Source organism: Trichoderma atroviride, chromosome 3 (genome assembly GCF_020647795.1).
Source record: "Trichoderma atroviride chromosome 3, complete sequence".
Taxonomy (NCBI): domain Eukaryota; kingdom Fungi; phylum Ascomycota; class Sordariomycetes; order Hypocreales; family Hypocreaceae; genus Trichoderma; species Trichoderma atroviride.
This window is the reverse complement of record NC_089402.1, coordinates 3,013,489-3,041,204: the sequence shown is the minus strand read 5'-3', so window position 1 is coordinate 3,041,204 and position 27,716 is coordinate 3,013,489. Positions and strand designations below refer to the sequence as shown.

Here is a 27,716-nt window from a genome sequence, read left to right as displayed (position 1 = left end):
TAATCGCACATCTGTCTAATAATCTACCGCCGAATTAGCTAAATAACCAACTACCTTTCTCTTCCTTCTCCTTAGGCTTCAAGCTCCGATAACGGGCTTATCATTCTCTTCATCAGATTAATCGATGAGAATATCGCTCTTTTCCTTTTCCTTTTCCTTCACTCCTCTCTTTCCGGAACCACCCATCTCCACACCTGTAGCCTACCCAGAGGCAGACGTAGGAGGGGCATAACGGAGGAAGAGAAGGGCCGGGGGCGCAAAGCCAGCAACACATTTTATTTTGTTCTTCACGATGTGGACAGTAATGCGCTTTGGTGGAACTTCCGGTGTTCATGAAAAGGGCGGCACCACGCTGTTGCAGACTCCTTCAGCTAATTAGAGCAGAAGGAATCGAGATGATGGGATCACATACAGAAGAAAAAATCGTCCAAAAGCCAGCGGAAGAAGATGATATCTATTAGCGTCAGTGGGCCAGAATGAAAAAAAAAAAAAACGAAATCGAATAATCTCGCTCCAGCTCACTTTCATAGTCATCTGCCTTTTTTTTATAGAGCGCATTGTCGACTGACTCACAGAATCGACAAAATGCGTCTCAGACCGAATGGTTCTCTTGGTTTGGCTCTGTCTTCGGAAACGCAACTGAGAGGAGTATGGCCAGACTCAACCGCGGAGTCAAAGACGACCCCTCGGACCTGAGGCTCTCTAGATGGGAGGATGCGGAAGACAGAGCTGGGTCAGTTTAGGAGCTGGCGATCACGCTATCCGAGCGCAGTGTCTTTGTACATGGATCTATTTCGTCAGACAGAGTCTTTGGCGAAGATTTGGGGCAGCACAAAATCGACTTGCTCATGGAGTCAGCCACTACATTCTCCGAACGAAGTGCTCTCCTCGACTCATCACCAGAGGCCGAGAAAGACCTTCTCAGCCAGATCAACTTGGTGACGTGATATTAACCGGCGCCGATCTGGTCACTACCTTTGCACTATTCGCGCGGATCGAAGCCTCTTGGGACTTTGAGGTCCTGCCTTTCAGGCGACGCTCCGACTCTTGGGAGTTGATGCCACCGTCTGCGGAGATAAGAGACAGGACTGCGGCGGTTTCTTCATCGATAGACGAGTTAGCAGTGACTCGAATAGTGAAGAAATCCGTGACAAGCTTTTGGGTATGCATTGTCAATAAAAAAGAAGGAAAAAAAAAGGGGGAGAGAGAGAGAGAATCTATATACGCTCCAATTGTGGAGCGGCGCAGTATGATATCTATGAAACATATTATGAAGATAACCCATAAATAAAAGAGCCTTTGCACCCTTTGCACAATGCAAATAAGGGCACTGTTTGTATCTACTGGGTACATCTTCCAAGCCTTCATTTTGCCCAAGGCCTAGCAGTGCCAGAATCGTCGTAATCTAAACGATTTACATGCCATCTGCTTGTGCACGGTTTTATAATGCTGGACGCGTCCTGCCACGGCAATAGGCAAACCGCCTGCGCCTATGCAAGAAAAAGAAAAGGCAAAAAATGCAGGGTGGTGGCTCGAACCCCAGGCGCTCTTGCACGACCTTTGCTACCTATCCCGGGTGCGGCCTGTCCATGCAAACTGACCTGGGTTCGTTCGATCCGTTCGACCACCTCTGCAGCTGGCGTCCCAGTTGTTGGCAATGGAAGGAATTATTTCGATTAATAACAGCTGGCTGGAGTTGAAGAGAAGAAAAACAGTATCAGGGGGTTGCCAGCTGGGAACGGGTGCTGGCTTTATAGCTTTAGAGATGCGAGACTTGAAGATGGCGCTAGGCAAGGCAGATCTGGTGCCCACTTGGCATCCACAATGGATTAATTAATTTAGCATGGCGATGCTAGCACTAGAATGGTCTAAAGGGTCTGAAGGTGTTTTAGTTGAGAGAGGATTTGGATTGAAGCAATGAGGCACGATGAGAATCAAGTATTGCTAGGAGCTGGAGTTTGAGGCTTGCCTGTAATACTCGTAGCAGGCAGCTCCCTGTAGAATAGGCGCTGAACCGCCATTATGAGTTTGCACTTCAGCGCATCGCTTATCCACACGTAGGGCTGAGGGTCGAGCAATTAGCGGTTACAGGGACCGTATCTCATCAAGCGGGGCTGTTCAAGATTTCAATTGACATTTACCCCAGATACTCGCAAACAGAATGCTGCGCCAACCTTCGGTGATGCAATATTCCTGGCCCGGTGGCTATTGCCCGCCTATCCCAGCATGGAGGTCCACGGCGCTTCTCGTCATAAATAGCCAATACGGATATCGCGATCCTTCATGGGGCGACGGTGCTTCCAACCCCGATTACGAGAAGAACGTTTCCAGTCTCATTGCCAAGTTTCGCAGTTATTCCGAGACTACGCCCGAGGACGAACTGCCTCTCATTATCCACGCCCAGCTCAAGCCAATATGGGTCAACTCTCCATTATACCCTGGAAAGACCGGTCCTTACGGCGTGAATGGCGAAGAGAAGAAGGGCATGGACTTTCTAGAATGCTCGATCCCTGATGAGGCCTCTAGTCTGTCTGGCCCTACTGCTTCTTCTGACTCTGTTGTTTCGTCTGAATCCACCCAAGCATCTGAGCCTACTGCTTCGCTTGAGTCAGCCAACTCTTCCCGCTCACCATCTAATGAAGTCATAATAACTTGCCGCGGGCCCAACGTCTTCAGCAACACGCCTCTGGAATCCTTGTTGAAAAAGAGAAACATAAGAACGCTGCTCGTCGCTGGAATCTCAACAGACCACGCTGTTAGCACCACCGTTCGTTCAGCTTATGATCTAGCCATGGATGGGAGATGGGGAGGGCCGGGCTATATTGAACATACCTTCAGATGGCTGCATACGGATGGGGCCGGGGTATATGGGCAGAAGAAGCACGTTTTCGGCGGCAACCAAGAAGTCAGTCAAGAAGATCTGGTTGACTACGCTGTAGATATGGCGAGGATCATCTTGATTGGTGACGGAACAAGATGTTTTGGTAAAGGAGGTGTCGATGCTGACATGGTCCATCGAGTTCATGTCGAAAGCTTGAATGCATTTGCCGAGGTGATAAACACTGCTACTGTCTTGCGCCAATTGTATCAAGACGAAAGATGGAAAAAATGGACGTTCTCCTAGGGCATGGCGTTTTAGGAAGAAGAAGACTAAATAGATATGGTTTTCAGCTAACGCGAATTAATACAAGGCCAACAGCACTATTGAATCACATTGAAACATAGAGGGCGAATGTTGCTCGAAGCTGCTTGGGATCCATCGTCCATCGCTACGTCAGTGGTAGGGGGCAGAAGGAGTGGTAGAGGCACCAGAAGGAGGAAGAGGAACGACAAGATTGATTAAAGTATTGGGAGGAAGACCGGCATGGGCCGCTGCCTATACTTAGTCACCAAGACGATGTCGTCACCCATCTGTACATCAGTTGCAGTTGGAGGAGTCGGGCTAGTAGATGGAGCAGAGAGGCCAGTAGAAGAGGTAGTTGCACCATCAGAATACAGAGCAGCGCTGCAAGCAAGGAGAGCATCCATAGAAGTTGGCGCAGGCAGACCAGCACGGACAAACGCTGCGCAGCCCCCTTGCACTAGGTTTGGGTCTATGGATCAATGTGAAATGGATGATGAATGAATCATGAACGAATGAAAGAGATGCCGTTCTTCTTGGGCTTGGGCTTCTTCGATTTGTTGGCGTCCCCAGCGAACATCAGTTGTGACACAAGATGAGGCAGAGAGTAAAAACAAGAAACATACCAAGACCGCCTTTCCTCTCATCCCTCCTCCCAGGGGGACCGCAACTAGTACGCTGATACCATTCTTGGCCGGGATAAGGTTGGGCACTTGGGTCGTTTCTTGTTGGTAACTAGCCATCTATTTTAAGAATGCATTAGCAATGTGTTGCTGGACAAAATTGCGTTTATAAAGAAACTTACGGTTGGCAAAGCTACCTACCTAGGTATGAATAGCTGGAATTCTACCGTGAATAATGGAAATGGAATGATGCGACATTTCTTAAATAATGATATAGCATATTGGAAATTAAAAATAAAAGTTTCTTTAGTAATTAATGATTTTATAATAACAAAAGTGAAAGTAATGCCTCCACCGCAGAGTCAACTTGTTCAAGAAAAGTCCAGACGCAAGTCAACTTCTCGCGGCGTCGTATCGAATTGATCTGTATAATCACTGTATTTCTTCGATTGACAAGTGGGAACGCATGGATTCATAGACCATGTCGTCCCCGATACAGAGGCATCGAGCTCAAGATTCCACAGCTTGACGAGATCCGCACATTGCCCGCCTTTAACCCGTATCGCTTTGATCATGGGCCTCTCCTCTTTAATAAACTCCATGATTTCACCAAAGACTCCAATGTTATTGTACAAGTCGTATATGCGGTTGTTCTCAATGAGTAACACCAGGCTTGTGACGTTGGTAAAGAGCCTGAGAGCCTTCATGATGGTATCTCGAGCCCATCGAAGCTTTGGCAGGAAAGTTTCGTCCGCATGGCGTTTGCAGTTCCTTATGCCGGGTAAAGTATCGCAACGGGTTACACGGCAGTTCAACACCTTGTCGTCGAACCTCAGCGTCAAATTTCGAACGCTCTCGCCAATGACGCCGCCCAAGAGTTTACTATTTGTGCATTGGGTCATGGACCACTCTTCCTCGTCACCCAATGGGATTTCTCCAAACTCTCTGGAAAGTTGTAGCTGTTTGTGGCGCCAATACCCAAGACTCCCTTCTTCCCACAGCTGCTTGCAGGATATCATCAAGTTGAAAACATTAAAGTAATTCTTATTGCTGCGAGTTCCGCCGTGTATCCGCCTATTGAACCAGAGAACCTCGGTTTTGACAAGGCAGGGAGCGTACCTGTCCCACGGTATCTTGTCGTTCGGCCAGTGCGTGTTTGGCCGCTTGGAGAAGTGTACAAAGGCAATAGAGGCGAGAGTAATAGGATTGTCGTCATTGTGTCTATCTTCGTAGTCTTTAATAACCATGAGGAGGTCAAAGTCGCGATCTTCCCATAGCTCATGGAAGATTTTGAAGCGAACTTCCAACGGCATCTGCAACAGGTGTAGTCTTGGGTAGAGCGAGGAACGACCGACACAATCTTCTTGCTTATACGTAGCCATGTTGAGCATTTGTTTTCTTGGCTGTTGCAAGTAGCTTTTTGATGTTGTGACACTCTGGTAGAGATATCCGACTGAATGGTATAATGACTTATAAGTGGCGAGAGATGTACCAGATTTAGCGCAAGTGCTAGGTGAGATGACTTATTTATCTATGCTAGAAACAGCATCTCATCGAGATTGCGGGATATACAAAAGCAAACATCCGACCAGATCTGTCCCAAACTGCATTCAAAGTGCCTGACATGGTGTGATTGCATGCATCTCATGCAGGAGCCGGACGCCAGCAACACCAGGCACAGTGCGAAGATGGCGAGGAGCAGTCCAGCTGAAGCAGCCGGGCAAGAGTTCCGTTGCCCACCGTTGCATTAACCCAATCACGGCATCCCACCTGGCATGGGAAGACACTCGACTGAAACATGCATGCCGCATGTATGTGTTATCACGCATAGGCGAGGCGGTATTACTGCAGCTGCACAATAGTTCCAAGACATGCGTGCGCTTATAGCCGAATCTGGTAAGAGAGAAGATGGTTTTGTCTATCTGTATGCGGATATTGCACAAATATTGTGCGCAAGAACGAAAGCGCTGAGTAGTCATAAATTCATGAGTTGATGTTGATACAGGCTGAGATGGTCTTTTACGGCGCATTCAGCCAGCTCCGGCTGCAATTCGCTCTGATGAGTGTTGGGGGCGCACCGAGCATTAAAATCACACTCTAGGAAAATTAAGAGAGAAAAAGTCATACAGAAAGAGATTGTCTTTGCTGCTGCAAACTTCAAAGTCCATCAAAAAGAAGGGTCCCTCAACCGGTCATGTGACGACTGCTCAATCATCTTTTCTATAAATTCGATCCTCTGAATCAATGCGTTGCCAAACTCAGAAGACTCCATCATTGCCATCACAAAAGGGCCTTGGCCGCCCCATGTGCAGGCGTGCAGGTGGTTGCGCAGCTGCGAGAGAAGGCCATTCGCCTCTTTGTTCGCAAATAGGCCTGCAGAATTCATCTCCTCCAGCATGTCAAGCGCAGAGTTGGCATCCCCGAAGCGCTGCCAGTGGATCTCGGCCAGCTTGGAATAAAACGGTGTCGAGACGCCAAGGACAAAGGACGGTAAGCCGAGTTCCTTGATGCGGGGGAGGATCTGGAATATGTACGGAGAAGGTCGAGCAAAGGCCGAGTTGAAGAGGTCCAAGGCCGTGCTGAGGAATCGAGAGTATAGCGGTCCGTGAATATCCATCACTCGTTCTTCATCTTGCGAGGCCATTTCCAGTGCTGACTGCTCTTGGTACAGACTCGCCTCGGCATCTTCTACAAGTGCACTCGACTGCCGAGCCTTCTTTTTGCCCTTTGCGGCTCGCTTTGTCTGTGCAATATGCAGCTTTTCGGGCAACGAGAAAACCTCCTTCTCCATGACGCTCCACAGCTCTGCATCAGTCTTGCATTGCTTCATCAGAGATTCTACCCTCTCGCACTCCTGGCTTCTGGCAAGCTCACGCTCTGTGCGCTCAGCCCATGTAGCCTCATCAGCGCCGTCCAGCTCAATCATCTGAGCCTTCTCTCCGGACTCGGAGTCCTTCGGCTTGACCTCATACAGACCCAGTGCGACCTGAGCAGCGTTTTGGAGCGACCTGGGATATCGGCCCAGAAATTTCTCTCGAAACTCAGAGATGCGAACCTTTTCGGCCAGTGCGCGGGCTGAGCCAGAGCTGTCTCTCTCGCCGCTTATAGCGGGTGCATCAGTGAGATTCTGCTGAGCCGGGGGCCGACTCTTGACGGGTGGCATTTTGCCTTCGGCGATTTCACTGAAAATTTTCTTGAAGATCTGGGCCTCAGAAGGCGTGATGGTGGAGGCTTGTTCTGAGTTGCTGCCTTCCAGCTCTTGGTCTTCTCTGGAATCCCATTGAAACGGAATGGAGTTATCTCTAAGCTTTTTGGGCCGTCGTGGAGAGTGCATCAAACGGGCAGAAGTCAACGCCACAAGGGGGCCCTTGGCAGCCCGCTGAAGGGTTCGAGTCTGGTATAAAAACGGAAGCATGGTTGACGACATTGCTGGCTGATGTGGAATGCAGCAGAGTCCCTGAACTGCAAATGCCGATGCTCAATTCTTTCAATGCCGAAATTTTCAAAATCTGGAGCTCGCTGAATGCTCATCCAGGTGTTTTACACGGCTAATCCTCGGTGAGCTGCACCTGGGACTCTGCGGTTTGGTTCTAGGAGTGCCGCCTAATTTAGTCGGTAATTGATGCGCGTGACTTCGCGCCAGACAATTAACGGCCTCGACGCGGTGCCACGCGATTTCCCCAATTCAGCTCCGGATTCAATCCGCCGTCAGCACCCATTCACATCTTCCTGCGACTGGACCAGGTGCAACACCAGCTTTTCTTTTTTGGATACCAGACAATTGCGAATTGTACACCTCAATTCCATACCGCATTTTCCCTTTTTATTTCGAATTATTGTCCAACGTCGTACCAGCCATGGCTCCGAAGAAGGAAAGCGACGGCCTCAGCGCATTCGAGCGCCGCCGCCTAGAAAACATTGCTGCGAACAAAGCCCTGCTGTCCGAAATCTCGGTTACAGCAAAAAACATTATACCAGACAAGCCTGTATCCAAACCATCTGCACCGCGCAAGAGGACGAGAGCAGAACCTGTGCTTCGAGAGCCTCGACGAGGAACCCGCATGAGTTCCCGTCTTGCCGGAGTAACGGCAGACGATGATGTGCTTAAGAGGAAGCTGGAGGTGGAGTCAGAGCATCAAGCCGCAGAGAGCAAAGCAAAGAGACTGCGCAGCGGCGAGGATATGCATTTGGGAGACATTGTTGTTGACGGCCGGAAATATACAAGCAGCATGGATGGCCTAAAGGGCATCTTTCGCGGAGCGCAGCCCGGCGTGCGAACCTTTTCGGATTACGATATCAAAGAGACTACCGATGCCAATCTGAAGGAATTGCGATCGCAAATGAGCGGCTTGAAGCTATATGAGCACTGGATACCCAATGGTAAGTCTTACATTGCTTTTCTCGCAGAATCATTAGTAACGAACCGTCTATAGATATTAAAATCACCCCGCAACGGATATACGCACTAAGCTTCCATCCGACAGAGGATAAACCCATTGTATTTGCCGGAGATAAAGAAGGCGCCATGGGAGTGTTCGACGGTTCACAGACGGCACCCGAGGTAGATGACGATGATGAACATGTGCCGGATCCCGTTATATCAGCTTTCAAAGTTCATGCTAGGACCATTACTTCGTTTGCATTCTCACAAGCAGACGCAAATTCCATATACTCGTCATCCTACGACTCTTCCATACGGAAACTTGATTTGGAAAAAGGCACCTCTATTCAAGTCTTTGCTCCTGAGAGCAAGTACGAGGAGTTGCCCATCTCCACATTGGAGATTCCTGCGGCAGAACCGAATATGCTGTATTTATCAACATTGGATGGTTCTGTTGGCCGATACGATACAAGAGTACCCGACAGCCTAGAATTATGGACACTCTCTGATCAAAAAATTGGAGGATTCTCCATGCACCCCCCTACATCCATATCTTTTAGCCACCGCATCCTTGGATAGAACCATGAAGGTATGGGACTTGAGGAAGATGAATGGTAAGGGGGATATGAAACATCCTTCTTTAATCGGAGAGCACGAATCACGCCTATCAGTCTCGCATGCGTCGTGGAGTGCAGGCGGGCACATTGCCACTTCGTCGTACGATGATACCATCAAAATCTACGACTGCTCCGGAGCCTCGAAATGGAAGCCAGGCCAAAGCATCGACATGGTACCCGCGCACACTGTCAAGCATAACAATCAGACAGGTAGATGGGTCACCATCTTGAAGCCGCAATGGCAAAAAAATCCAGAAGACGGAATTCAGAAATTATCTATTGGTAACATGAACCGATTTGTCGATGTTTACGCTTCAGACGGAAGCCAATTGGCTCAGCTGGGAGGAGATGGGATCTCTGCTGTTCCGGCCGTGGCCCATTTTCACCCGAGCAAGAACTGGGTAGCTGGAGGCACTGCCAGCGGCAAGCTTTGTTTATGGCAGTAAATGGCTTTGGCTATAAGTATTTACGAGAGGGGGTGCTACAGATCCTACTGTTTACTGCTGAGCATTGATGAAGAAGAATTCTGTTCTACTGGCTATTTTACTCTGAATATTGTTGATAGTGGCCTTACAATTATGCTGAGGGGGGGAGTGCGACGCTTGGTAATGCGCTCAGGAATTTCTAGACTTGTACATACACTGACAACAGAAGAGAGGAGCCTGTTGAATACATAATGATTCGTCTATTTAGGAGCTATACATTCATTCTCTATCTATGGACCCTTGGCTGCTTGAGTGAAGAGTGATATCTAGTCAAGGCCCTTTACTCCTTAAACTCCCTCTTCATTTCGGTACTAGAAACCTCGAAGCCGCACTTTTCGTAGAATTTGATGTTGTGCTCACTGCAGTTGAGAATCGTTTTCCGGCATCCCACGTTCTTGGCCACGGAGTTTAGAGCGTTGAGCATGTGGAATCCCAGCTTCTTTCCCTGCTGGTCTTTGGAGATGCAGATCTCCTCGATATGGCCGACAGTGGTGCGATTTTGAATGCTTAATGATCAATTAGTTACAGGCAAGCTCTATGATTGTGCATCTGCAGCACAAACTTACAACTTCTTCTCAACAATCACGGCACCCGTGCCTACAATCCGACCTGCTGTTTCAATGACGAGATAGTAGTAAGGGGGGCCCGCTCATCTCGTCGTACCGCTCGTTGAATTCCTGCTCGGTGACATTGTCCATCCATGTCAAATCTCGGAGGCATTCTAAAAAGCCCTTGGCATAATCTGCCTTTTCCAACGGCCTGATCGTGTAGCCATCCGGGAGAGCTGCTGCGGCATCGCTAGACAGCAGGGATGCGGGGAATATGGGGCTTGGAGTGGACATTGTTGTAAGAGCTGGTTTGCAGGCAGTGACGGCAATGCTGAAGAGGATGTATTATTGTGATGAAAATGAGATTGTTTTATTCTCTTGGTGAACTTGCTCAGCAGAAGATGTTATTGAATTAGAATCAGCCTACTGGTTTGTGACGTTACATGGGAATGCTATCTCACGCTTGTTATAGAACTCCCCACGATACGCTAAATGATACTCCTCACTATTAGCTGCGTCGCGATAATTTACGGCTGCCATTACACAAAGATCAACAAACGCAGTACACCTGTAACGTGGCTATCGGGAAAATATTGATACTTCCTTTTAAGCATAACACAAAAGATATACAAGGCAAACGCAAATGAACAATCTACGATTGACAGCCCTATAAAGCTGGCAACACACCTTGAACATAGCAGGCAACCGTCTCAGCAGCATTAGTAGATGGCTGATTATAGTGCACCAAGCTAATACTTGCATATAATCAGACTACCAGCCTCTCAGATCCTCAAAAGCCCTCCGATGGATCCGATTGAACGCTAGAAGCCCGAAAAGCATATTAATATTCTCTTTTGTCCGTTTCTGGAACCGTGCATGTGTCAGAGCAAAGCAGCAGATATGATGAATTTATCTACTCATGTATTCTATCTAAGGTAGGCGAGGTGAGTCAGCTCGGGCAGCCCCAAAAGCTTAAGCGCATTACTCGGGTGGCAGTGCGGTAGAGCCGGCTCCGTTGGTTCATGTCCATGTACATACGAGAGAGATGCGGATCAGCTGAGCACCGCTGTAGTCAAGACCGAGGTGGAGAGGGAATTTCCTGTATGTTGTAGACATCGATAATACTGACCGTGGACATCTATGGGAAACAGCAAAAGATGCGTGAAAAGCGAAACGAAAACGAAAACGACGTATTCAGTATTCAGTTGAGGGGCCGAAAAGGAAAGACTCCATGTCTAATACCTGAGGTGCATGCACAAATAGAGAGGCTCCTGTCTTACAACAAGGGCTAGCCATGTTCAGCGTATAAAAGAGGCAGCGCAGTGAATGTGACCCCTGCACCTGGTGGCGCCAGTTCTTTATTCTCATGTATTTGCTGGTTCGTACTCGGACTGGCTGCTTTACGTTGCTCTGCAATTCTGAGACCAGACAGGCACGTCTCTGCTCTTGTTGTGGGTGATGGTGCTCCATGATATCAACACTGGGTACATGTACTTGCCGCCTCCTTGCAGCTGTATCAGGCACCTACGGGCTCAAACACAAAAACTTGCTTCAAGCTCAGAAAGTCGTAGTCAATATGTAATTCATAAGTACCTCATCACCTGTTGTGCACATCATAGTACTAGGGAATTACAGCGCACGTCATGCTGTGGTCCTGACATCGTAGCCTCTGTATGATCATATCACATGGGAGGCGTAGGTGGAGGCAGAGCCACGGGCCGGACTAAGTCGCCGATGGGTGTGACTTGCGCTGTGTTGCCGCCCGAGCGCTGCAATATTGCGAAGAGATAAACCGCACGGCTGCCATTGGCCTGGCTGGGAGCAGATTGACGACAGTTTCACGGTGTATACTTTGTGGTGATTGAACTGGTTTGAACAAAGCCTGCCGAGTACGACGATCCCAAGATAACAACTGCCAATGCGACACCCTTGCGGCCTTTATCGATAAGTGCTCCCTGGGGCCAGAATCAGCTGTCTGTCACTGGGCGAGACAGGCAAGTACACCAACAACAGGCGAATTGCCTCAAGGGCTGCCATCCAACACCGGGCTTCCTCGCACTGTCGTACCAAGACACCGCGCTCCTGCGCTAACTGGGCGCTGATCCAAGTATCCTTGCACCTATATATAGCGAGCGGTGTACGCTGCGAGAGCAGGTACCTGGCGGGCAGGTCGCGAACCTTATCTAGCGGACCGTGAGGCGCCATCAATGAAAGCGGCCTCATTTCTCTCCCAACAACCTCCCACGAATCCCTCGCCGACGCAGCAGGCGCTGATCTCCAGGTCGCCTCTTCAGTGGAGTGCCGGTGCTGGTGCCTCGCATATCCCACGGCCTTTGGCGGAGCAGGCGGTTGCCTGGCCTGCACGTCTGCCGTCATCTCCAGCTCGCTGCTGACCCTGCGGCGCAAACGACCCATTTCAACAAAAGGTTACGCCTCCGCAGTCGCCTTGGCCTAGGCCGACACGCTTCTGGCGCTCCCCCAACTCTAATCGCCGCGGCCGGAACTCATTTCGTCCTGCACTGCAGCCACCATGGCGACGACTCCCACCCCCCGCCGCGGCAGCCTTGGCGGCGACGACGACGCTGGACTGCCTCGCATCGCCGACACACCTGCAGACCTGCGGCGAGACGACTCGACTCTGACGGCCGAGCTCCCTGAGCCCCTCCAAGGCAGCGACGACGACACAAGCGAGAATGTGGGCTTTGCCCAGACCAGCCCCATGGCTGTGAACATGAACCAGAGCATCTTTGGTTTGATTGCCGCTGCAGGATCCCGGGTCGACTTCAACACCCGCTTTGACGACGGCAGCAGTGACGAGGACGACGGCGAAGGTGAGGACGAAGAAGGGAGCCGTCTGAAACCACTAGGCTCCCGGCACCGCGACCTTTCACAGACGGCTATACTGGGGTCATTCCCCGCCAAGGATAAACGGCTCGGGCACAAGAAGAAGCTTTCTGGTCACAGGCTCTTGAAGTCGTTTGCCTCGTTGCCTAGAAGGAAGAGCGGCAGAGGCTCTGGCAAGATGTGGGAGCCTACCGAGGAGGTGGACGAGCCGAGCGAGTCGAGTCAATCACCCTCTCCCAAGAAGCCCTCCCAACAGCTAGAGGAGGAGGAGGAGGATCTCCGAGTCGCACCCGTCATGAGCCGAATGCTAGAGGCCCAGGCCGAAATGGCCAGCCGGTCTAGCTTTGATATTGATATTGAAAGAGACTCTTCCGGCCCCGATCGAACAGACGAAGGAGAGGAAGAGGGAGAAGAGGAGGGAGAAGCAAGCCATGTCACAGCCTTGGCAAGGAAATTAATGGAGATATTTGACTTTGATGAGCCAGAGCGTGTTATAGAAGGTTCGTCTGCTGCGCCTGATTTACAGCCTTGGATATTTACTAACTGCGAACCATGTATAGAGTATCCGTGTTGGTTGCTCAAAAGCGTATTGCTACAAGGCTATCTATACATTACTTCGAAGCACATTTGCTTCTATGCCTATCTTCCAAAAAAGACAGTAAGGCCAACTCCCACTCCTACACATGCGAATTTCACTCACATAGTTTTAGCAATCCGTAACCAAATCTGGTTACCTATCAAAAAGCGGGAAACGTAACCCAAAGTACAGCCGTTACTGGTTTCGTCTCAAAGGCGACGTGCTCTCGTACTACCAGGATTCCACTAACCTCTACTTTCCACACGGCCACATTGATCTCAGCTTCGGCATCTCTGCTAGCGTCACAGACAGAGACAAGGAAGGCGTGCATTTTTCAGTGGTAACAAGCCATCGCACCTACAACTTCAGAGCCGAGAGTGCGCCGAGTGCCAAGGAATGGGTCAAGAGTTTACAGAGGGTCATTTTCCGAAGCCATAATGACGGCGACAGTGTCAAGATATCTATTCCCATCAACAACGTCATTGACGTGGAGGACTCTCAGATGATGGAGTTTTCAGATACCTGCAAGATTCGAGTCATGGACAGTGACGAAACGTTTGCTATCGACGAGGTAAGCCACCTTCCTATAAGCTTCTAAAGATTCAGTCCTAATATCAAATGTGCAGTATTTCTTCTCCTTCTTCAACTACGGAAAAGAGGCCATAGACGTTATCAAGGATTTGGTAGAAGACGCATCCGCCGAGGGCCCGACGGCTGGTAAAGCCATTGCCAAACAAGAAGAGTCCTCCAATCCGTCATCGCCTCGCGCCCCGGGAAGCGCTTTCCGAAATTTAACTCGCGTGGATAGCGCACTTACCACGAAACTTGGCCCGGGACTGGTAGCTGATCATTCGACATCACGCAGTTCCACAAGTCCAGGCCCGTATCCTAGTGGCGATGATGGTCTCCATTCAAGCTTCGACGCAATCGGAAGAGAAAGGGACAGTCACGATGAGGATTCTCGAGGACGATCCAGCGACAATAAAAGATCAGAAGGTAGCCATCAGGGTGAAGAGCGAATATCATCACGGATGCTCGAATCGTCCGAGTCAAATCTGTACTCATCAATGGAAGAACCAAGCTTCGCTAGTCTCAACGAATCTGCTTTTGAAGATCCTTCTGCAAGTCAGATCCTCAGAGGCAGTGACGTCTTCCAAAACCCGACCATGAGACACTCACAAAGCTCCATCCGTGACGACAAGGAATCAGACCTTCAGCCGGCTGTTTCTACACCAAGCCATGCTGAAGGGTCCGGCTATGCTGGGTCTGTTGACCTCCCACGAGTGTCAACGCCAACGTTGCAGAGCATTACGAGAATGGGCGCATATCCCTTGCAACGAGCTGGTGCGTTTGCCGATTATCTGAACAAGACAGGCAAGCGAATGAGCACCCTCCTTGCCACGGAATCTATGGGCTATGTCGAGAAAGTTTCCGGCATGTGGAAAGGTGAACGCAAGCATTACGATGAACCTGCCGGCCTGCGACCCGACGAGGATGACCTGGAAGAGGACGATGACGGCCAGATCAAGACATCTAATGAACGGTTTCGAGCACATTTCGCACTCCCTGCCACAGAACGGCTGCAGGCTACGTATTTCGGATACATTATGCGCGTCCTGCCGCTGTACGGTAAAATCTATCTCAGCGGTGGATATTTCTGCTTCCGAAGCTTGCTCCCCGGTACGAGGACGAAGTTGATTCTCCCCCTGAAAGATATCGAGAATGCGCATAAAGAGAAGGGTTTTCGCTTTGGGTACTCTGGTCTGGTAGTTATCATTCGTGGGCATGAAGAGCTCTTCTTCGAATTTCGACAAGCTGAGATTCGTGACGACTGTGCAGTGACGCTGCTGCAGTGCCTGGAAATCGATCGCAATCTTCAAGGATCTGGACTCTTGTCACTGGCATCCAAAGAGGAAGCAAACGCTGCGATCGCAGAGCGGGAGGCCTTGAAACTAGCAGGACAAGAGACGTTTACAGACCGCGAACCTCGAGTACCGCAGTCAACCACTCATGCCGCCAATATCTTGGGAGACGACCTAGAAACATCGGTGATACAGTTCAAGGCACCGCATTCAATGAGAATCACATGCCTAACAATCGGTTCCAGAGGCGATGTTCAGCCTTACATCGCATTGTGCAAGGGATTGCTCAAAGACGGCCACAAGCCGAGAATTGCCACACACGCAGAATTCCAGGGATGGATCGAATCACATGGTATTGAATTTGCGTGTGTCGAGGGTGATCCCGGAGAGCTCATGCGCCTCTGCATTGAGAACGGAACATTTACGCTTTCGTTCCTTCGGGAAGCTAATGCAACATTCCGAGGCTGGCTCGATGATCTTCTTGATTCCGCTTACAAGGCTTGTGAAGGGTCTGAGCTTCTCATCGAGTCGCCGTCAGCCATGGCAGGAATCCACATTGCAGAGAAGCTTGGGATTCCGTATTTCAGAGCATTCACGATGCCGTGGACGAGGACACGAGCGTACCCCCACGCCTTCATTATGCCGGAAAACAAGATGGGCGGTGCCTACAACTACATGACCTATGTCATGTTTGACAACATCTTTTGGAAGGCTACCGCTCATCAGGTCAACAGATGGAGGAACAAAACGCTTGGACTGCCAAATACCGGGTTGGAGAAAATGCAGCCTAACAAGGTGCCTTTCTTATACAATTTCAGCCCGAGTGTCGTCGCGCCTCCTCTGGATTTCTCAGATTGGGTCAGAGTCACTGGCTACTGGTTCCTGGACGAAGGCGGCGACTATGAGCCTCCTCAGGAGCTGCGAGACTTTATCCAGAAGGCAAGGGCTGATGGCAAAAAGATTGTATATGTCGGATTTGGTTCCATTATCGTCAACGACCCGGCCAAGATGACCCAGGAGGTGATTGACGCCATCCTTAAGGCTGATGTCCGATGCATTCTCTCCAAGGGATGGTCTGATCGCATCACTGGCAGGGACGAACCCACTAGACCGCTTGCTGAAGAGCCGGTGATGCCACCGGAGATTCACGTCATCAAATCTGCTCCACACGACTGGCTATTCCGACAGATTGACGCAGCAGCGCACCACGGCGGATCAGGAACCACTGGCGCCAGCTTGAGGGCTGGTATACCGACCATCATCCGGCCTTTCTTTGGAGACCAATTCTTCTTTGCTAGCCGTGTAGAAGATTTGGGCGTTGGCGTTTGGGTCAAGAAGTGGGGAACGAAATCGTTTGGCCGGGCTCTTTGGGAAGTCACGCGTAACGAGCGAATGATTGTCAAAGCCCGGCAGCTGGGTGAACAAATTCGCAGGGTAAAGTCATCTCCCCGATTAAAATCTCTGGCAGATATACTAACAGCTATGTAGGAGAGCGGTGTTGAAACTGCGATTCAGTCTATATACCGAGACATGGAATATGCAAAGAGCCTGATTAAGCATACAGATGGACATTTAGAAACAGAAGAAGACGAAGACACGGAAGAGAGCTGGACATTTGTCCGCGGCGACGAGCCGGATCCAGACGTGATTACGACAAAGTTGAGCGAAGGTTTGGAAGGCGTAGCATTGGGAAACAATAGCAAGGCGTCAGGCAAGGCATAGTAAGATGGAACCTAACGAATATGTCTTTTCGGGTTGTTTTTCTTTTCTTTCTCTTTTTTTCCTTATTTTTGGATGAGCGGATTACAGGATTTCTACATGCAAACCCTAGAGATGAGTTTTTTTAATACTTGGTTTCTCTTTCTCTTTTTTTCCTTTGCTTTTTTTTTTTCCTTTTATTCCTTTACTTGGGAGATTGGATCTAGCTCGTCATACTTTTAAGTCGATGAACATGAGATGAGATGATAATGTGTTGGGTGGAGATTCGGGTTTACGACGAGATTGGATGAGTGCTATGACTGCGGTCTTATTGGCTGGAATAGATTTTGCGCTATAGAATGAAGAATGCAAAGCTAAATCGCACTTTTGGTATAATGCTTGTAGATGATATGTCGAGACGTATGTCGACTGTAAAAAAGAGAATATACTCGAGCACCATGGAGAGAATGAGAGGATAAGAAGTGTTCAAGTAGTAAATGAGTAAATGAGTAATACTTGTTCATAAAATAGTCGGCTGGTATCGTAATAAATCATAGCTAACTCATACACAGACCAAGACATGTCAAAACACCCACAAATACCCAAAATCCTGTCATTGCACGCTCGCTCAAAGTAGATGAAGTGAAGAAATAGAAAACCCCCGTAAATGGCTTGTTATACGCACAAATCTTTCGCGTGTGGTTGTGATCCAAGGGGGATAGCGCCATCCTTGGACGTGATATTATTCGAGAAGCCCACCAGGGGTCGCGAATTGGCAATTGCCTCCCACAAATCTAGGAACGCATCCTCCATGCCATCAGTGGTTGGGTCTCGGTCCTGGTACACAATGCGACCGGTGGCATCTCTCACAGGCTGCCCGTTGCCGTCCACAACCGGTTCGTTCAGCAGGAGGAAAAACTCGGGCCAGTCTCGCCAGGGCGAAGTCTCCAGGGCTATCCTCCAGATGCCGTCTGTGTGCGCGATGATGGCGTCTTCCCAGCGGGCTGTCATGTGAAGGCATTCGCGATACCAGTCCATCATGCCCTGCATGTCCGCGCGCCACCAGCCGCCAAGGATGGTGCCGCCAGGCAGAATCTGCTGCCTTGATATAACCCAACGGGCCAAGGCGGGCCAGAATATCTTTTGCAGCAGGTCCAATTTCTGCTGGCGCGTAACTCCAAACTCGCCCACCTGGAGAACATAGATGCGATCGAAGCTCGCTGCCTGAACCCAGTCGCTTTCTCTATGAGCTGTGTCGCAGTCCATGGGGCTCTTGTGGGTAGGATATGGAACTCGTTGAAAGTTTCCATACATGATGTATTATAGATGACGGTTCTTTTCTTCTTCTTCTCTCTTTCGTTTTGTTGTTTCTTCCTTTCTTTTTGTCGTCTATCGTTTCCCTGTTGGTAGATTCAATAAAGGTCCATTAATGGAGTAAATCCTGCACAAATGGCACTTGCAGTTTCAAAATTGGGAAAACGAAATAAATGGATAAGGACAACAAGGAGAAGAAGAGAAAAAGAAAAGAAAGAAGACGAAAACACTGAATAGCAGATGAGTCAGGCACAAACGCACGGATGATATCACAGGAATTCATGCAAACTTAAGACGGGGCCTGCGTCTTTTTTGTTGACGAGCATCAGAACATCGCGCCCATCACCCCATATCACCTCCGGGGAGCTGTCCAACAAGATGCGAATCCGATAGGAGGCAAAACAAGGCAACGCTCTCGCCAAATCGACTAAGAGAGCCAAGGGTAGCATTTACAAGGGTCGGCCATCCGGGGAGACCAGAAGCGTCCCGTCTCATACGTCGATCCGCGACGCACGACAATAGAGCTAAAGCCGCAGGGTAGGGCGGCGAACGGCGGGTATGATCGGGATCCCAGCGGAAATGGCTTGAGCTGTGGCAAAAGCAGGCGCTGGCGGGGCCGGCACAGAAGGCCAGAGACAGGCGCTGTGGGGACTTGGGCGAGATGAGGCTGGCCTGGCCGGGCATCGCGTGTTGGGTTTATCAGATGCTGCGTTACATGGCTGCGATAATGCGGCGAGTTCCAGTCGAGCACGCACCGGCAAGCCACCGAGGCCAGGCTGTGGACGCCCACAATGGGGGGAATCGCTGAATAGGACTCCACACCACTCCGTCGTCGGGCAGAAGCGCGGAGCAATCAATCATTTTTTGTCGCAGTATTGCTGTGTCGGACAAGCATAGGCCGTCTTGTGTTGGCCAAAATCCCGCGATGGCTTCCGCGCCAGCAGGGAGGCGTCTGAAGCGACGGCGCCAGATAAGAGGCGGCTGATAGCGAGGCCAAATTACGCAGGGCGATGAGCAATAGAATCAGATCTGGCAGCCTCTGCTTCTGCGATTTGGTGGCCAAAGTCCTAGGCCATCCAGGGTGTGGCTTGCCGCGGCGCAACTCTGCGCTGTCTCATTCAACCATGATACTGTATGCGGCTGCAAGAGACGAACTAGAGGCGATGATGCCTAACTGCCAGGATTCTGCCTCCCGTCCAATGTCCAATGCTTAGACGCATAAAGCCTGCTAGTCAGTCGGTGGCATTGCATTGCATCCATCCATTCGTCTGTCCTTGCGTGTCCATGGCTCTCTGCTCTTTCACATGTGCGTATCGCTTGCGGGCGCTGAGGGCCAGTCTGCTGCCTGATGACGATCCTGGATGCCCAGCTCGTTGATTGTTTTCATACGTTGATGCTGTATAGGAGGAGGAGCAATCTAGCAGGGCATATTCAGAATGAATGACAGAAGCAGGAATGAATGTATACACACAAATGCATGCGGTGAATACAAGGCCAAGCTACCGATAAGATAGAGCCGTTGAGCCAAATGGCAAGTGCTGCTCTCCATTCACAACGATGCTGCCCCACCACGAAATGCATTATGTAAGCCGCACCGTCAACCTCTGAGAGGAGTTTCATTGCAAAAGAGCCTCCATCATAGCTTCGGCGCCCGACAATCTCGAATTCCCACTGCAGACCGGCGCGTAGCGGAGGCAGCACGACCGGCCGATCTTCCGATTGACGAAGCGACTCTCTCACCAATTTTGCCGCACCGCGATTGACCCCGCCATCGTCCCGAATCGACCGCAACAACCGCCCATCATGCCTCAAGACATGCCCCCCCCGGGGCGGGTACGAGCCCGTCCAGTACAAGGTGCGTTGCGATGGAGCTTATGCCGCTGCTGTGGAATCAATTGCCATTGATGGAGGGACTGGGACTTTGTTTGGTATCGCTGTGGGATTGTGGCGTGACAAACAAGCACCAGGGACCTGGATTCGAGGCTGCGACAATCGAGATATATATACCTTGTGCAATATACATCATGTGTTTTCAAGGCTTGCAGCAGAGAAAAGAATAGACCAAGCTGACCTCTCTGCTTAGCGAAACCTGCCCGCCAAGGGCTTCCGACCTGGAATCCTCCTCCTCGGCATGGGCGCCGTCATGGGCTACGGCTGGTACAAGCTGATTGGCGGTATTCGGGAGGCCAAGTACGTCTTCAGCCTCTGGACATGAAAACTTGGCAACTAACGACTTTGCTTTCTCTTAGCGAGCTTGCCCGTGAGAAGATGTGGGCTCGCATCCACCTGATTCCCCTGCTCCAGGCCGAAGAAGACCGCGACCAGGTGCGACGATTCTGGGCCGACCAGAAGCGCGAGAAGGAGCTGTTGGGCGACAACACGAAGGTTTACAACAGCGACAGGTACACCTCGACTTTTTTTTCCGTTCTGGCGGTAGAATGAACAAAGTGGATTGCTAACCGTGAAGCAGATTCGTGCGACCAACATTTGCCGTTTCCCCGGCACCTTCGAAATAAATGGAGTGATATAACGTAGGGAAGACGAAGAAAATGCGCTCGAATGGAATTGGAATCTTGTATATATGTGTGTTGACTTGTTCGGCCAGATGGCGTCGACAAAATGGGGTAGAAACAACAATAAAGGAGGGCATGGCAATCTATATTCTTCATCTCATTTTGGCTCAAGTGCTACGAAATTCCCCAAGCGCAGATCAACTATTCCATCAAAGGGAAAAGAAACAGCGAAATCAAAAATCACAAGAGTTTGTTAATAGCGATTATAGGCCAATCTCATCAAACTTGCACACCAACCTCCTCAACAGTCCACTCCCACAACCTCCTCGACAACTCATCACTATGACACTTTGCATTCCCACCATGCGGCCTCCCAACTGGTTCAAAAAGCGCCGTCTTGCCATCAACCTTGTCCTTGACCTCCAGAGACGTCGCCGCCCACAAAGTATTATACGCCCCCTCGCGAGGAGTCAGCATCCCCCCTTGGAGCCGTGATACGCGTGAGCATCTTGTCAAAAGTCCCAAAGTTGGCAACCGCCTCCGTGCCAACCACGCCCGGATGAACCGCAAGGCTCGTAATCTGCGGATACCGTTTGCCCAGCTCCCTCGCAAAGAGCACATTGGCGAGTTTGCTCTGCGCGTAGCGTCGCCACCGGCCCATCAGCAGCATATTGTCCTGCTTGGACCGCAGGGCGTCAAAGTCAATCCCATTGGCCATGGCATATCCCAACGACGTCGTGGCCACGAAGCGGACGTCTGCTCCCGGCACCTCGTTTGCAGTTCGCAGCATGATGGGCAGGAGAAGCAGCAGCAGCGCCGCGTTGCCAACGTGGTTGGTGCCGAATTGGACTTCGTAGCCGTCCTTTGTGAGGGCGGGTGGGATGGCAGAGACGCCTGCGTTGGCGATGAATATGTCTAGACGGTTGTGTTGAAACTTTGTTGCGGCGTCGCGGATACTTGTGAGGTTGTCGAGATCGCAGGGCAGGAAAGTCATGTTTGAGGAGTTTGCGCATTGGAACGTGACTTGTTTGGCTGCCTTCTCGTTTCGACCGGTGAAGTAGATGTGTGCTGGGTTGTGTTTGGCTAGTTCGAGGATTGTAGCTTTTCCAATGCCACTGGTGCCTATGGGAGTAGCGATTCATTCACTCGTGTTAGTCATCGTATAAAGATGATGAGTGAAGACAATTCAACGACACTACCTCCAGTGATGAGAATGACTTTGCCAGAGAGATCAGGCACGTCTACATCAGGATTGTATTGAAAGCCCATTGTGTAATATCAGAGTTCGAATATGATACTGCTTTGACAAGAAGATGTCGAGTATACAAAATCACCAGCTCTACTCCTTTTTATATCCGTCTCCTTACATATAGACAACTCTCTTTGATGTACCCTTCAGCATGTATTCACATTACCAATCGCCATCAAACAAGGCTCAGAATCCTCCATCCATTATGAATCTCCGCAACCGATATCATAGATGTCCGCCACAGCTAAGCCATGCCATTGAAAATCCCCAAGTCGAAAGTCGAAAAGTCACCGAAATAATAAAGCCAATGGCATGGATCTGCGGAGAGACATTCGACCGGCGGAGTACTGCTAGTGGACGTACTTCGCTGCAAGTATGGCGAGAGAGTTACGCTCGACAATGGACTTAAGACGCCTATGACCGAGAAAGCCCGGAGCAAGTTGACGGTTTCAGTCTGAAGGATTATTACACATAGTCAGTCTAGCTGCTCTATTGAACAGAATATCTTAGAAAGTCCCCTGGGTTTAGCCATTCTTTAGTCTATTTACCCAGCATCTCACTAGCTTCACGAAATACGTGTATGAGATACGTGTATCTTCATCACGCATCACGCCACATCACATAATTTACATCAACGACACAACCAATCCAAGGCTCCAAATTTTCGAGAAAAAGAAAAAAGAAATATAAATAGAAAATACGTGTTACTATCCCTCTTTTAACCAGCGAATGGGCAATCGGTATACCAACAAGAGAGGAAGAGCACATCACACAGATAGAAACGCAGGCACACATAAGCCAAATTAATCCCTTGACCCATTTTCCAATAACAGTATGTACCAATTACTCTAACACAAAAAGCGCCGGCCATATACCTCGTAGTCTTTCTCCAAAGAGCGCCAGTTCTCCAGCAATCGCAGAATCGCCCTATACAACTTCTAATCACCAGCAGCCTCAAGCCCCGCGAGCAGCTCCCGTTCCAGCTCGTCGTAATCGAAATTGTTCTCGTTATCTGCATCCGCAGCACGAGGCTGCTTTGTATCATTTTGGTCAGGTCTACCAGTGTCTCCGTTGGTATGTACAGCTCTCAGTGAGGAGGCTCCTCTGCTCCGTGACACGCGCTGCTTTTTCGCTAATGCGCTTTCTCCAACAGTACTGGAACCATCGGCTTCTGACTCAACGGTGGACGCTCTGGCTTTTCGCTTCGTGCCTCTCTGGTCTGGATCGTCGGTGTCGTCTGCGTCACTGTCCGTTGTCTCGCTCCCTTCATCTTCTTCATCTTCCGCCTCGCCTCCCTCATCGCCATCCCCTTCGTCATCACCCTCGTCATCGTCATCATCCCCCAAAAACTCCTTGAGCTCTTCATCAAAATCCCCCATGTTGATGGAAATGCCAGCCTCTTCCATCTCTGCTGAACCAGTGTCTGCAGTGTCCTCGGACCTCTCGCGATCGGCATCAAGAATGGTCATATAATACGGGCTCTCGTCTAGTCTACGCCATTGGCTAAGACAATCCGACAACCAACTCTGATTTACAATCTTGATGCTCGAAATCTTTGCCGCTTGTTGGACCTTTTTGGTTCGCGGCCGTGCCAGAGAAACTACAAGATGTGTGACTCTATTTGAGATGCCGTCCACAACTTGGGCCCCAAAGCTTTGCGCTTGCATTCCTATCTCAGACTCCTCTATATTGACTCCCAACGGTACGAGACCAGAGAGGCATATGACAAGGCCTGAGAGCACATTTGACTTGAGTTCGTCCAGAAGATCGCCGACATCCGGAACAAGCGATAGATCCACCCCGTCGTCAGGGTGAATCGACCTTCTTCGAGCTTTACTATGTCCGGGCGGATGGGTGGGTTCTGACATTCTTCTCTCCCCTCGTCGCTTATCGTACATGTCGTAAAAGGCAGCATGGAGATCCGTCAGATGATCTTGGAGAGTAATAAGCTCCTCGTCATCGTCACTCAACAGCTGCTGTCTGTGGTGGGCTGGCGAAGCCTCCCCGCCTTGTTCATTTTGGCTTGACTGCTCGTCTTCCTTATCCAACTCTTCTTGCATATGAAGTAGCGGACGATCAGTCAGCTGTTTTTCCAGAGTCTTTTCCTGCTCTTCCGCCTGGACCTTGAGGTTGGCTCCATCGCCTCCCATCCGCGCCAGTTCATCAAGTGGTGAGACCTTTTCGCCTGGAGCAGCGTTTTCCGCGTTGGAGCTGGAGGCCCCATTTACCCTGGGAGGGGCAGGCAGAATATCCTGTCGCTTGGGTAGGAAGCTGGAGTTGATATCACCGATTCCTTTGAAGAAATCATAGGGCACAACCTTGATCAGATTTGGTCGGTTCATGGGCCAAACATCTGAGCGGTCGTCGATAATAACAACCATGTCTGTGCTGACAGGGAACAATCTCTGCAAGCTCTTTGCAGTAATGCTTCCATTCTCATCACGGCTGATGACGCGATTGCCAAAGAGCTTCTTGTCCGGGTCAACAATCCGTGCAATATTCAGGGCGTATGCGCGGGTTCCCATGGTATATACATGCAACTCGTACATGGTGGAGACGGTTTCCAAGAACTCATGGAGGCCCGGTCGTAACTTGATGTAGTAGGTGCAGCCGCTGGCCAGCCCCCGAGGCCCATCGTCGTTGAGCTGAAAGCTCTTGACGTCCTTGACCGCCTCGTGGTTGGGGTTGGCCTTGTCGCGCTGCCACTCTCCCACAGTCGGTTCTATGCACGCGTGGATAATGGTCTGGTCCAGGTCGACCACCAGGCTGAGCTTCCGCTGGCGCAGCAGCCGCTTCTGCGATTCGTGCTCGGCCTTCTTGGCCACGTTTTGGCTCACCATCAGGCCGGTCTGGTCATGCGTCATGTTGATCATGGCGCGATCCGTGTCCTTTTCCTCGCTGGCCCAGTTGATCTCGGTCATGTCTGCGCCGCACAGGCTGCACAGGCCCTGGATCTGCACCTCGTGGCCGCAAGCCTCCTCGACGGTCATGCACGGCACGTCGGCCGGAATCGTCTGGCCCTCCTTGATGCGCCATTCTTTCAGGGTGCCTTCGGCCGGGCTGTCAAACTCGGTGTATGTCGTCTCATCCGCCCATTCGTCGTCGCCGATTTTCCGTCGCCACGAGAACTTGTACTCGAAGATGGTCTCCTGCTTCTTGATGGAGTCGCCAGACGACTTGAGCAGCTTGGTGATGACGATGGGGTAGTGCAGGCGCGAGCCCAGCGAGACCACCTTGTCGTACATGTCTGTCTGTTTCGCGGTCGGTTCCGAGCTCTGCGTGGATGTTGGGCTCGTCGAGCTCCCAAGAGACACGATGCGAGCTCTCTCGATTAGCGCGATCGGCGTTCGCGACGGCAATTGGAATCCCAGCTGCCTGGTGCAAGAAGCTCCTAAAAAGCTTCCCCGTGCGCAGTCAAGATAGCTTCAGCGACGGTAGCCGAGCCCATGGCCTCACCGGCGCAGGTCCAAACTGATTGCGAAGCTCGTGGCAGCTGAATGAGGAATCGCGACGGAATCCGGATGCGATGCCGAAAAGATGTGATATAGAAAGGATGCTCGAATAATAAGCACCTGCTGATGGATATTGCCTTCAAGTCGCAGTTCTGTTGTGCCGATAAAATTGGTCGCTTGTTTTGCTTCAGTCCACCGGGATATACTGAGGGTGACGTGACGCAGTTGCCCGCAACCGACTTTCAATTGAGCTCGGGAGCTTAGGAGACGGTGCTCGGTACTTGGTACTTGCGCTTCACTCAACTCGACTTTTTCTTTCACTGCCAAGGTTTCCATTTTATAGCCATTGCGCCCCGCCACAAAGCTTCCGAGCCGGGTTAGACCAGCTGGGAACGATCACGTGGTGGGATTGGCTGTTTGGATTCTGTTGGTGGAGCTGCGCTAGGCTGTGTTGGGATGGGCTCAGAGACAAATGGCGAGCGGTAGCTTCCGAGGACGAGACAAAAGCTCCGAGCGGATGCTGCTCAATTTAGTTGCGAAGGTGTCTAAAAGTCGCTGTTTGTAGATGTAGATGGACACACACATGCCTAGATAGTGTGATGGTAATAGAATTTATCCTAAATGACCTCAGCTTTGTGACTAGAGAAATTATCCTGTTCCTTTTGTTCAAGTTGAAACAATTGTCTATGGTTGATACTTTACACAATGTAGTCAAGCTGCCGTAAAATCCATCTTCTTCAAAACATGGCAACCATTTCATATATACATTTCCAATGAGCTGCTGCTTATTTGAAGAGTTTATTATTACTGAGCTATTGTTTTGCGCATAAATAGCTTCCTCTTTTCAAGAAATCAGTTATAACTTTCAATGCCTTCACAGTGTAACATCATGATTATTCACACTGTATATTTTTATATCTCATGGAACAAGACGCGCCGCAAGCCACGTCACCCTGGTGCTGAAATCGTGGCAACCTTGACGCCTAGGCTATCTAAGATTAAGTACAAAAAGCTCCAAGGTATTATCATAAGTAAGTTATAGGGTATAGATAATATTAAAGATGGTGAAATAGCTAAGATAATACATATCCTACAAGGCAGCGAGGAGGCACTTGGACCGGACCATATATTAACGCTCTTAGCAAGAGTCTAAATAATGAATGAGTAGTTTCCGTTTTCTCTCGTGTTATTGACATTTATCTACCTGGTGATATTTTGACTACTACCTATACAATAACATGATCTAAAACCCATCTAATCTCGTCTACTATTAGCTGTGGGTCTGTCATCTGAACATTATGACCGTTTGTCTCTGTAAAAGTATATCTTGCTACACTTGACAACTTTAACTGCTCTTTCTGATGGTCGATATCTTCCTTTGACATCCTGTCTATTAACACTCTATACTGTGCTCTCTCTTCTTCAGTACCGTTTCCAGCAGCAACACCAGCATCGAACCGTGTCTGGAGATCCATCGCATTATTTGCCGCGAGAACACTCACGGGTCTGTTTCCGAGGACTTGATTTTCGCCTTGCTTCTTTGCCATCAGCACCGGCTTGTCTCCCCAGGATGCCTTTAGTTCGGCAGCCTCGACGACTGATGTTCTGGCGCTATCACCCTGCTTCCGAACAGCAGCCCATTCCTCAGGAGACAGTTTCAAGTCCCGCGTAAGAGATGAAATAGGAAGAAACTCGACGTCCTTGTGTAACGCTGGAAGATACGGCTCCGCAGATACTAGCTCCTCACGGACTTTGCTGAACTCAGTAACAGCATCAACAAACACGATACCGGCAACATTTTTCTCCTGCAAATGAATAAACTCTCGAGAAGTGAGTCCTCCCCACGAATGGGCCACAATAACGTAAGGAGGAGCGACCCCAGCTGTTTCGAGGAGAAGGCCCAAATCTGCCGCAACAGATGCAGCGCTGATTTCTTCACGCGTTTCAACGGCATCTTCACTCCTGCCCAGGCCAGAACGGTCATACTCGACCCAGCGCGCAAATGGAGAAACGAGGCGCTTGACGAGAACCCATTCATCAATCGTGCTTGCCATACCTTGCATCAAGAGGATTATTGGCTGGCCGGGTTTGCGGTCCTGGCCCGAGGCAGACAGATAGAGTTTGTGGCTGCCAATTGAAACCATTGCCGACTTATCACCAGTGTTCCAGTCGATGCCGGAGGGTTCAGACATTTTAAAGATGGGGCGAGCCTGGGCAGACAAGAATGGAGACAAGAATGGTCGGCGACGGCAGATTTAGAAATCGGTGAAATTTTTGCGACAAGCCGAATATTAATTATTACAGCATTTCGCGAATGCTTTAGAATTGCGCGAGTCTCGGCGCCATTCCCGATGCTCGCTTTCTCGACTCTTTTGATGAGTAATAAGTACTACTCCAATGGCGCGCATAGTTATAGCGGAGCTGTTTTCCCC

The 27,716-nt window shown here is 50.1% G+C and overlaps 15 protein-coding genes across 15 annotated transcripts; 6 read left to right on the top strand and 9 right to left on the bottom strand.

Annotated features, from left to right (window-relative positions):
• Positions 1-292: 292 nt before the first annotated feature.
• Positions 293-743, top strand: TrAtP1_006260 (uncharacterized protein; the record flags this gene model as incomplete). The annotated part of the gene is made up of 2 exons (XM_066113044.1): positions 293-301; positions 597-743. The coding sequence occupies 2 exons, from the start codon at positions 293-295 to the stop codon at positions 741-743; spliced, it is 156 nt and encodes a 51-aa protein (XP_065969130.1).
• A 32-nt stretch (positions 744-775) lies between these two features.
• TrAtP1_006259 (uncharacterized protein) lies at positions 776-1,700 on the bottom strand. Its single transcript, XM_066113043.1, has one exon. It carries the CDS (start codon positions 1,366-1,368, stop codon positions 931-933), a length of 438 nt encoding a protein of 145 aa, XP_065969129.1. The 5' UTR covers positions 1,369-1,700; the 3' UTR covers positions 776-930.
• Positions 1,701-2,161: 461 nt separating this feature from the next.
• Positions 2,162-3,124, top strand: TrAtP1_006258 (uncharacterized protein; the record flags this gene model as incomplete). The annotated part of the gene is made up of 1 exon (XM_066113042.1): positions 2,162-3,124. One exon carries the CDS (start codon positions 2,162-2,164, stop codon positions 3,122-3,124), a length of 963 nt encoding a protein of 320 aa, XP_065969128.1.
• A 991-nt stretch (positions 3,125-4,115) lies between these two features.
• TrAtP1_006257 (uncharacterized protein) lies at positions 4,116-5,126 on the bottom strand (the record flags this gene model as incomplete). The annotated part of the gene is made up of 1 exon (XM_014082883.2): positions 4,116-5,126. One exon carries the CDS (start codon positions 5,124-5,126, stop codon positions 4,116-4,118), a length of 1,011 nt encoding a protein of 336 aa, XP_013938358.2.
• Positions 5,127-5,911: 785 nt separating this feature from the next.
• Positions 5,912-7,159, bottom strand: TrAtP1_006256 (uncharacterized protein; the record flags this gene model as incomplete). Its single annotated transcript, XM_066113041.1, has 1 exon — positions 5,912-7,159. The coding sequence occupies one exon, from the start codon at positions 7,157-7,159 to the stop codon at positions 5,912-5,914; it is 1,248 nt and encodes a 415-aa protein (XP_065969127.1).
• Positions 7,160-7,601: 442 nt separating this feature from the next.
• TrAtP1_006255 (uncharacterized protein) lies at positions 7,602-8,704 on the top strand (the record flags this gene model as incomplete). The annotated part of the gene is made up of 2 exons (XM_014082881.2): positions 7,602-8,124; positions 8,178-8,704. 2 exons carry the CDS (start codon positions 7,602-7,604, stop codon positions 8,702-8,704), a joined length of 1,050 nt encoding a protein of 349 aa, XP_013938356.2.
• Positions 8,705-8,750: 46 nt separating this feature from the next.
• TrAtP1_006254 (uncharacterized protein) lies at positions 8,751-9,188 on the top strand (the record flags this gene model as incomplete). The annotated part of the gene is made up of 1 exon (XM_066113040.1): positions 8,751-9,188. One exon carries the CDS (start codon positions 8,751-8,753, stop codon positions 9,186-9,188), a length of 438 nt encoding a protein of 145 aa, XP_065969126.1.
• Positions 9,189-9,844: 656 nt separating this feature from the next.
• Positions 9,845-10,069, bottom strand: TrAtP1_006253 (uncharacterized protein; the record flags this gene model as incomplete). The annotated part of the gene is made up of 1 exon (XM_014082880.2): positions 9,845-10,069. One exon carries the CDS (start codon positions 10,067-10,069, stop codon positions 9,845-9,847), a length of 225 nt encoding a protein of 74 aa, XP_013938355.2.
• Positions 10,070-10,866: 797 nt separating this feature from the next.
• On the bottom strand, positions 10,867-11,291 carry TrAtP1_006252 (uncharacterized protein). Its single transcript, XM_066113039.1, has one exon. It carries the CDS (start codon positions 11,243-11,245, stop codon positions 10,970-10,972), a length of 276 nt encoding a protein of 91 aa, XP_065969125.1. The 5' UTR covers positions 11,246-11,291; the 3' UTR covers positions 10,867-10,969.
• Positions 11,292-11,376: 85 nt separating this feature from the next.
• Positions 11,377-17,153, top strand: TrAtP1_006251 (uncharacterized protein). Its single transcript, XM_066113038.1, has 5 exons — positions 11,377-13,119; positions 13,180-13,277; positions 13,330-13,767; positions 13,823-16,492; positions 16,547-17,153. Exons 1-5 carry the CDS (start codon positions 12,306-12,308, stop codon positions 16,778-16,780), a joined length of 4,254 nt encoding a protein of 1,417 aa, XP_065969124.1. The 5' UTR covers positions 11,377-12,305; the 3' UTR covers positions 16,781-17,153.
• A 278-nt stretch (positions 17,154-17,431) lies between these two features.
• On the bottom strand, positions 17,432-18,754 carry TrAtP1_006250 (uncharacterized protein; the record flags this gene model as incomplete). The annotated part of the gene is made up of 2 exons (XM_066113037.1): positions 17,432-17,993; positions 18,417-18,754. The coding sequence occupies 2 exons, from the start codon at positions 18,752-18,754 to the stop codon at positions 17,432-17,434; spliced, it is 900 nt and encodes a 299-aa protein (XP_065969123.1).
• Positions 18,755-19,627: 873 nt separating this feature from the next.
• TrAtP1_006249 (uncharacterized protein) lies at positions 19,628-20,586 on the top strand (the record flags this gene model as incomplete). Its single annotated transcript, XM_014082876.2, has 5 exons — positions 19,628-19,654; positions 19,911-19,925; positions 20,154-20,260; positions 20,320-20,472; positions 20,541-20,586. 5 exons carry the CDS (start codon positions 19,628-19,630, stop codon positions 20,584-20,586), a joined length of 348 nt encoding a protein of 115 aa, XP_013938351.2.
• A 271-nt stretch (positions 20,587-20,857) lies between these two features.
• On the bottom strand, positions 20,858-22,317 carry TrAtP1_006248 (uncharacterized protein). Its single transcript, XM_014082875.2, has 2 exons — positions 21,783-22,317; positions 20,858-21,705 (listed from the first exon to the last, which is right to left on the bottom strand). The coding sequence occupies exons 1-2, from the start codon at positions 21,850-21,852 to the stop codon at positions 21,032-21,034; spliced, it is 744 nt and encodes a 247-aa protein (XP_013938350.2). The 5' UTR covers positions 21,853-22,317; the 3' UTR covers positions 20,858-21,031.
• A 14-nt stretch (positions 22,318-22,331) lies between these two features.
• TrAtP1_006247 (uncharacterized protein) lies at positions 22,332-25,579 on the bottom strand. The gene has a single exon (XM_014082873.2). It carries the CDS (start codon positions 25,075-25,077, stop codon positions 22,771-22,773), a length of 2,307 nt encoding a protein of 768 aa, XP_013938348.1. The 5' UTR covers positions 25,078-25,579; the 3' UTR covers positions 22,332-22,770.
• Positions 25,580-26,423: 844 nt separating this feature from the next.
• TrAtP1_006246 (uncharacterized protein) lies at positions 26,424-27,621 on the bottom strand. The gene has a single exon (XM_066113036.1). The coding sequence runs from the start codon at positions 27,474-27,476 to the stop codon at positions 26,511-26,513; it is 966 nt and encodes a 321-aa protein (XP_065969122.1). The 5' UTR covers positions 27,477-27,621; the 3' UTR covers positions 26,424-26,510.
• Positions 27,622-27,716: the final 95 nt, after the last annotated feature.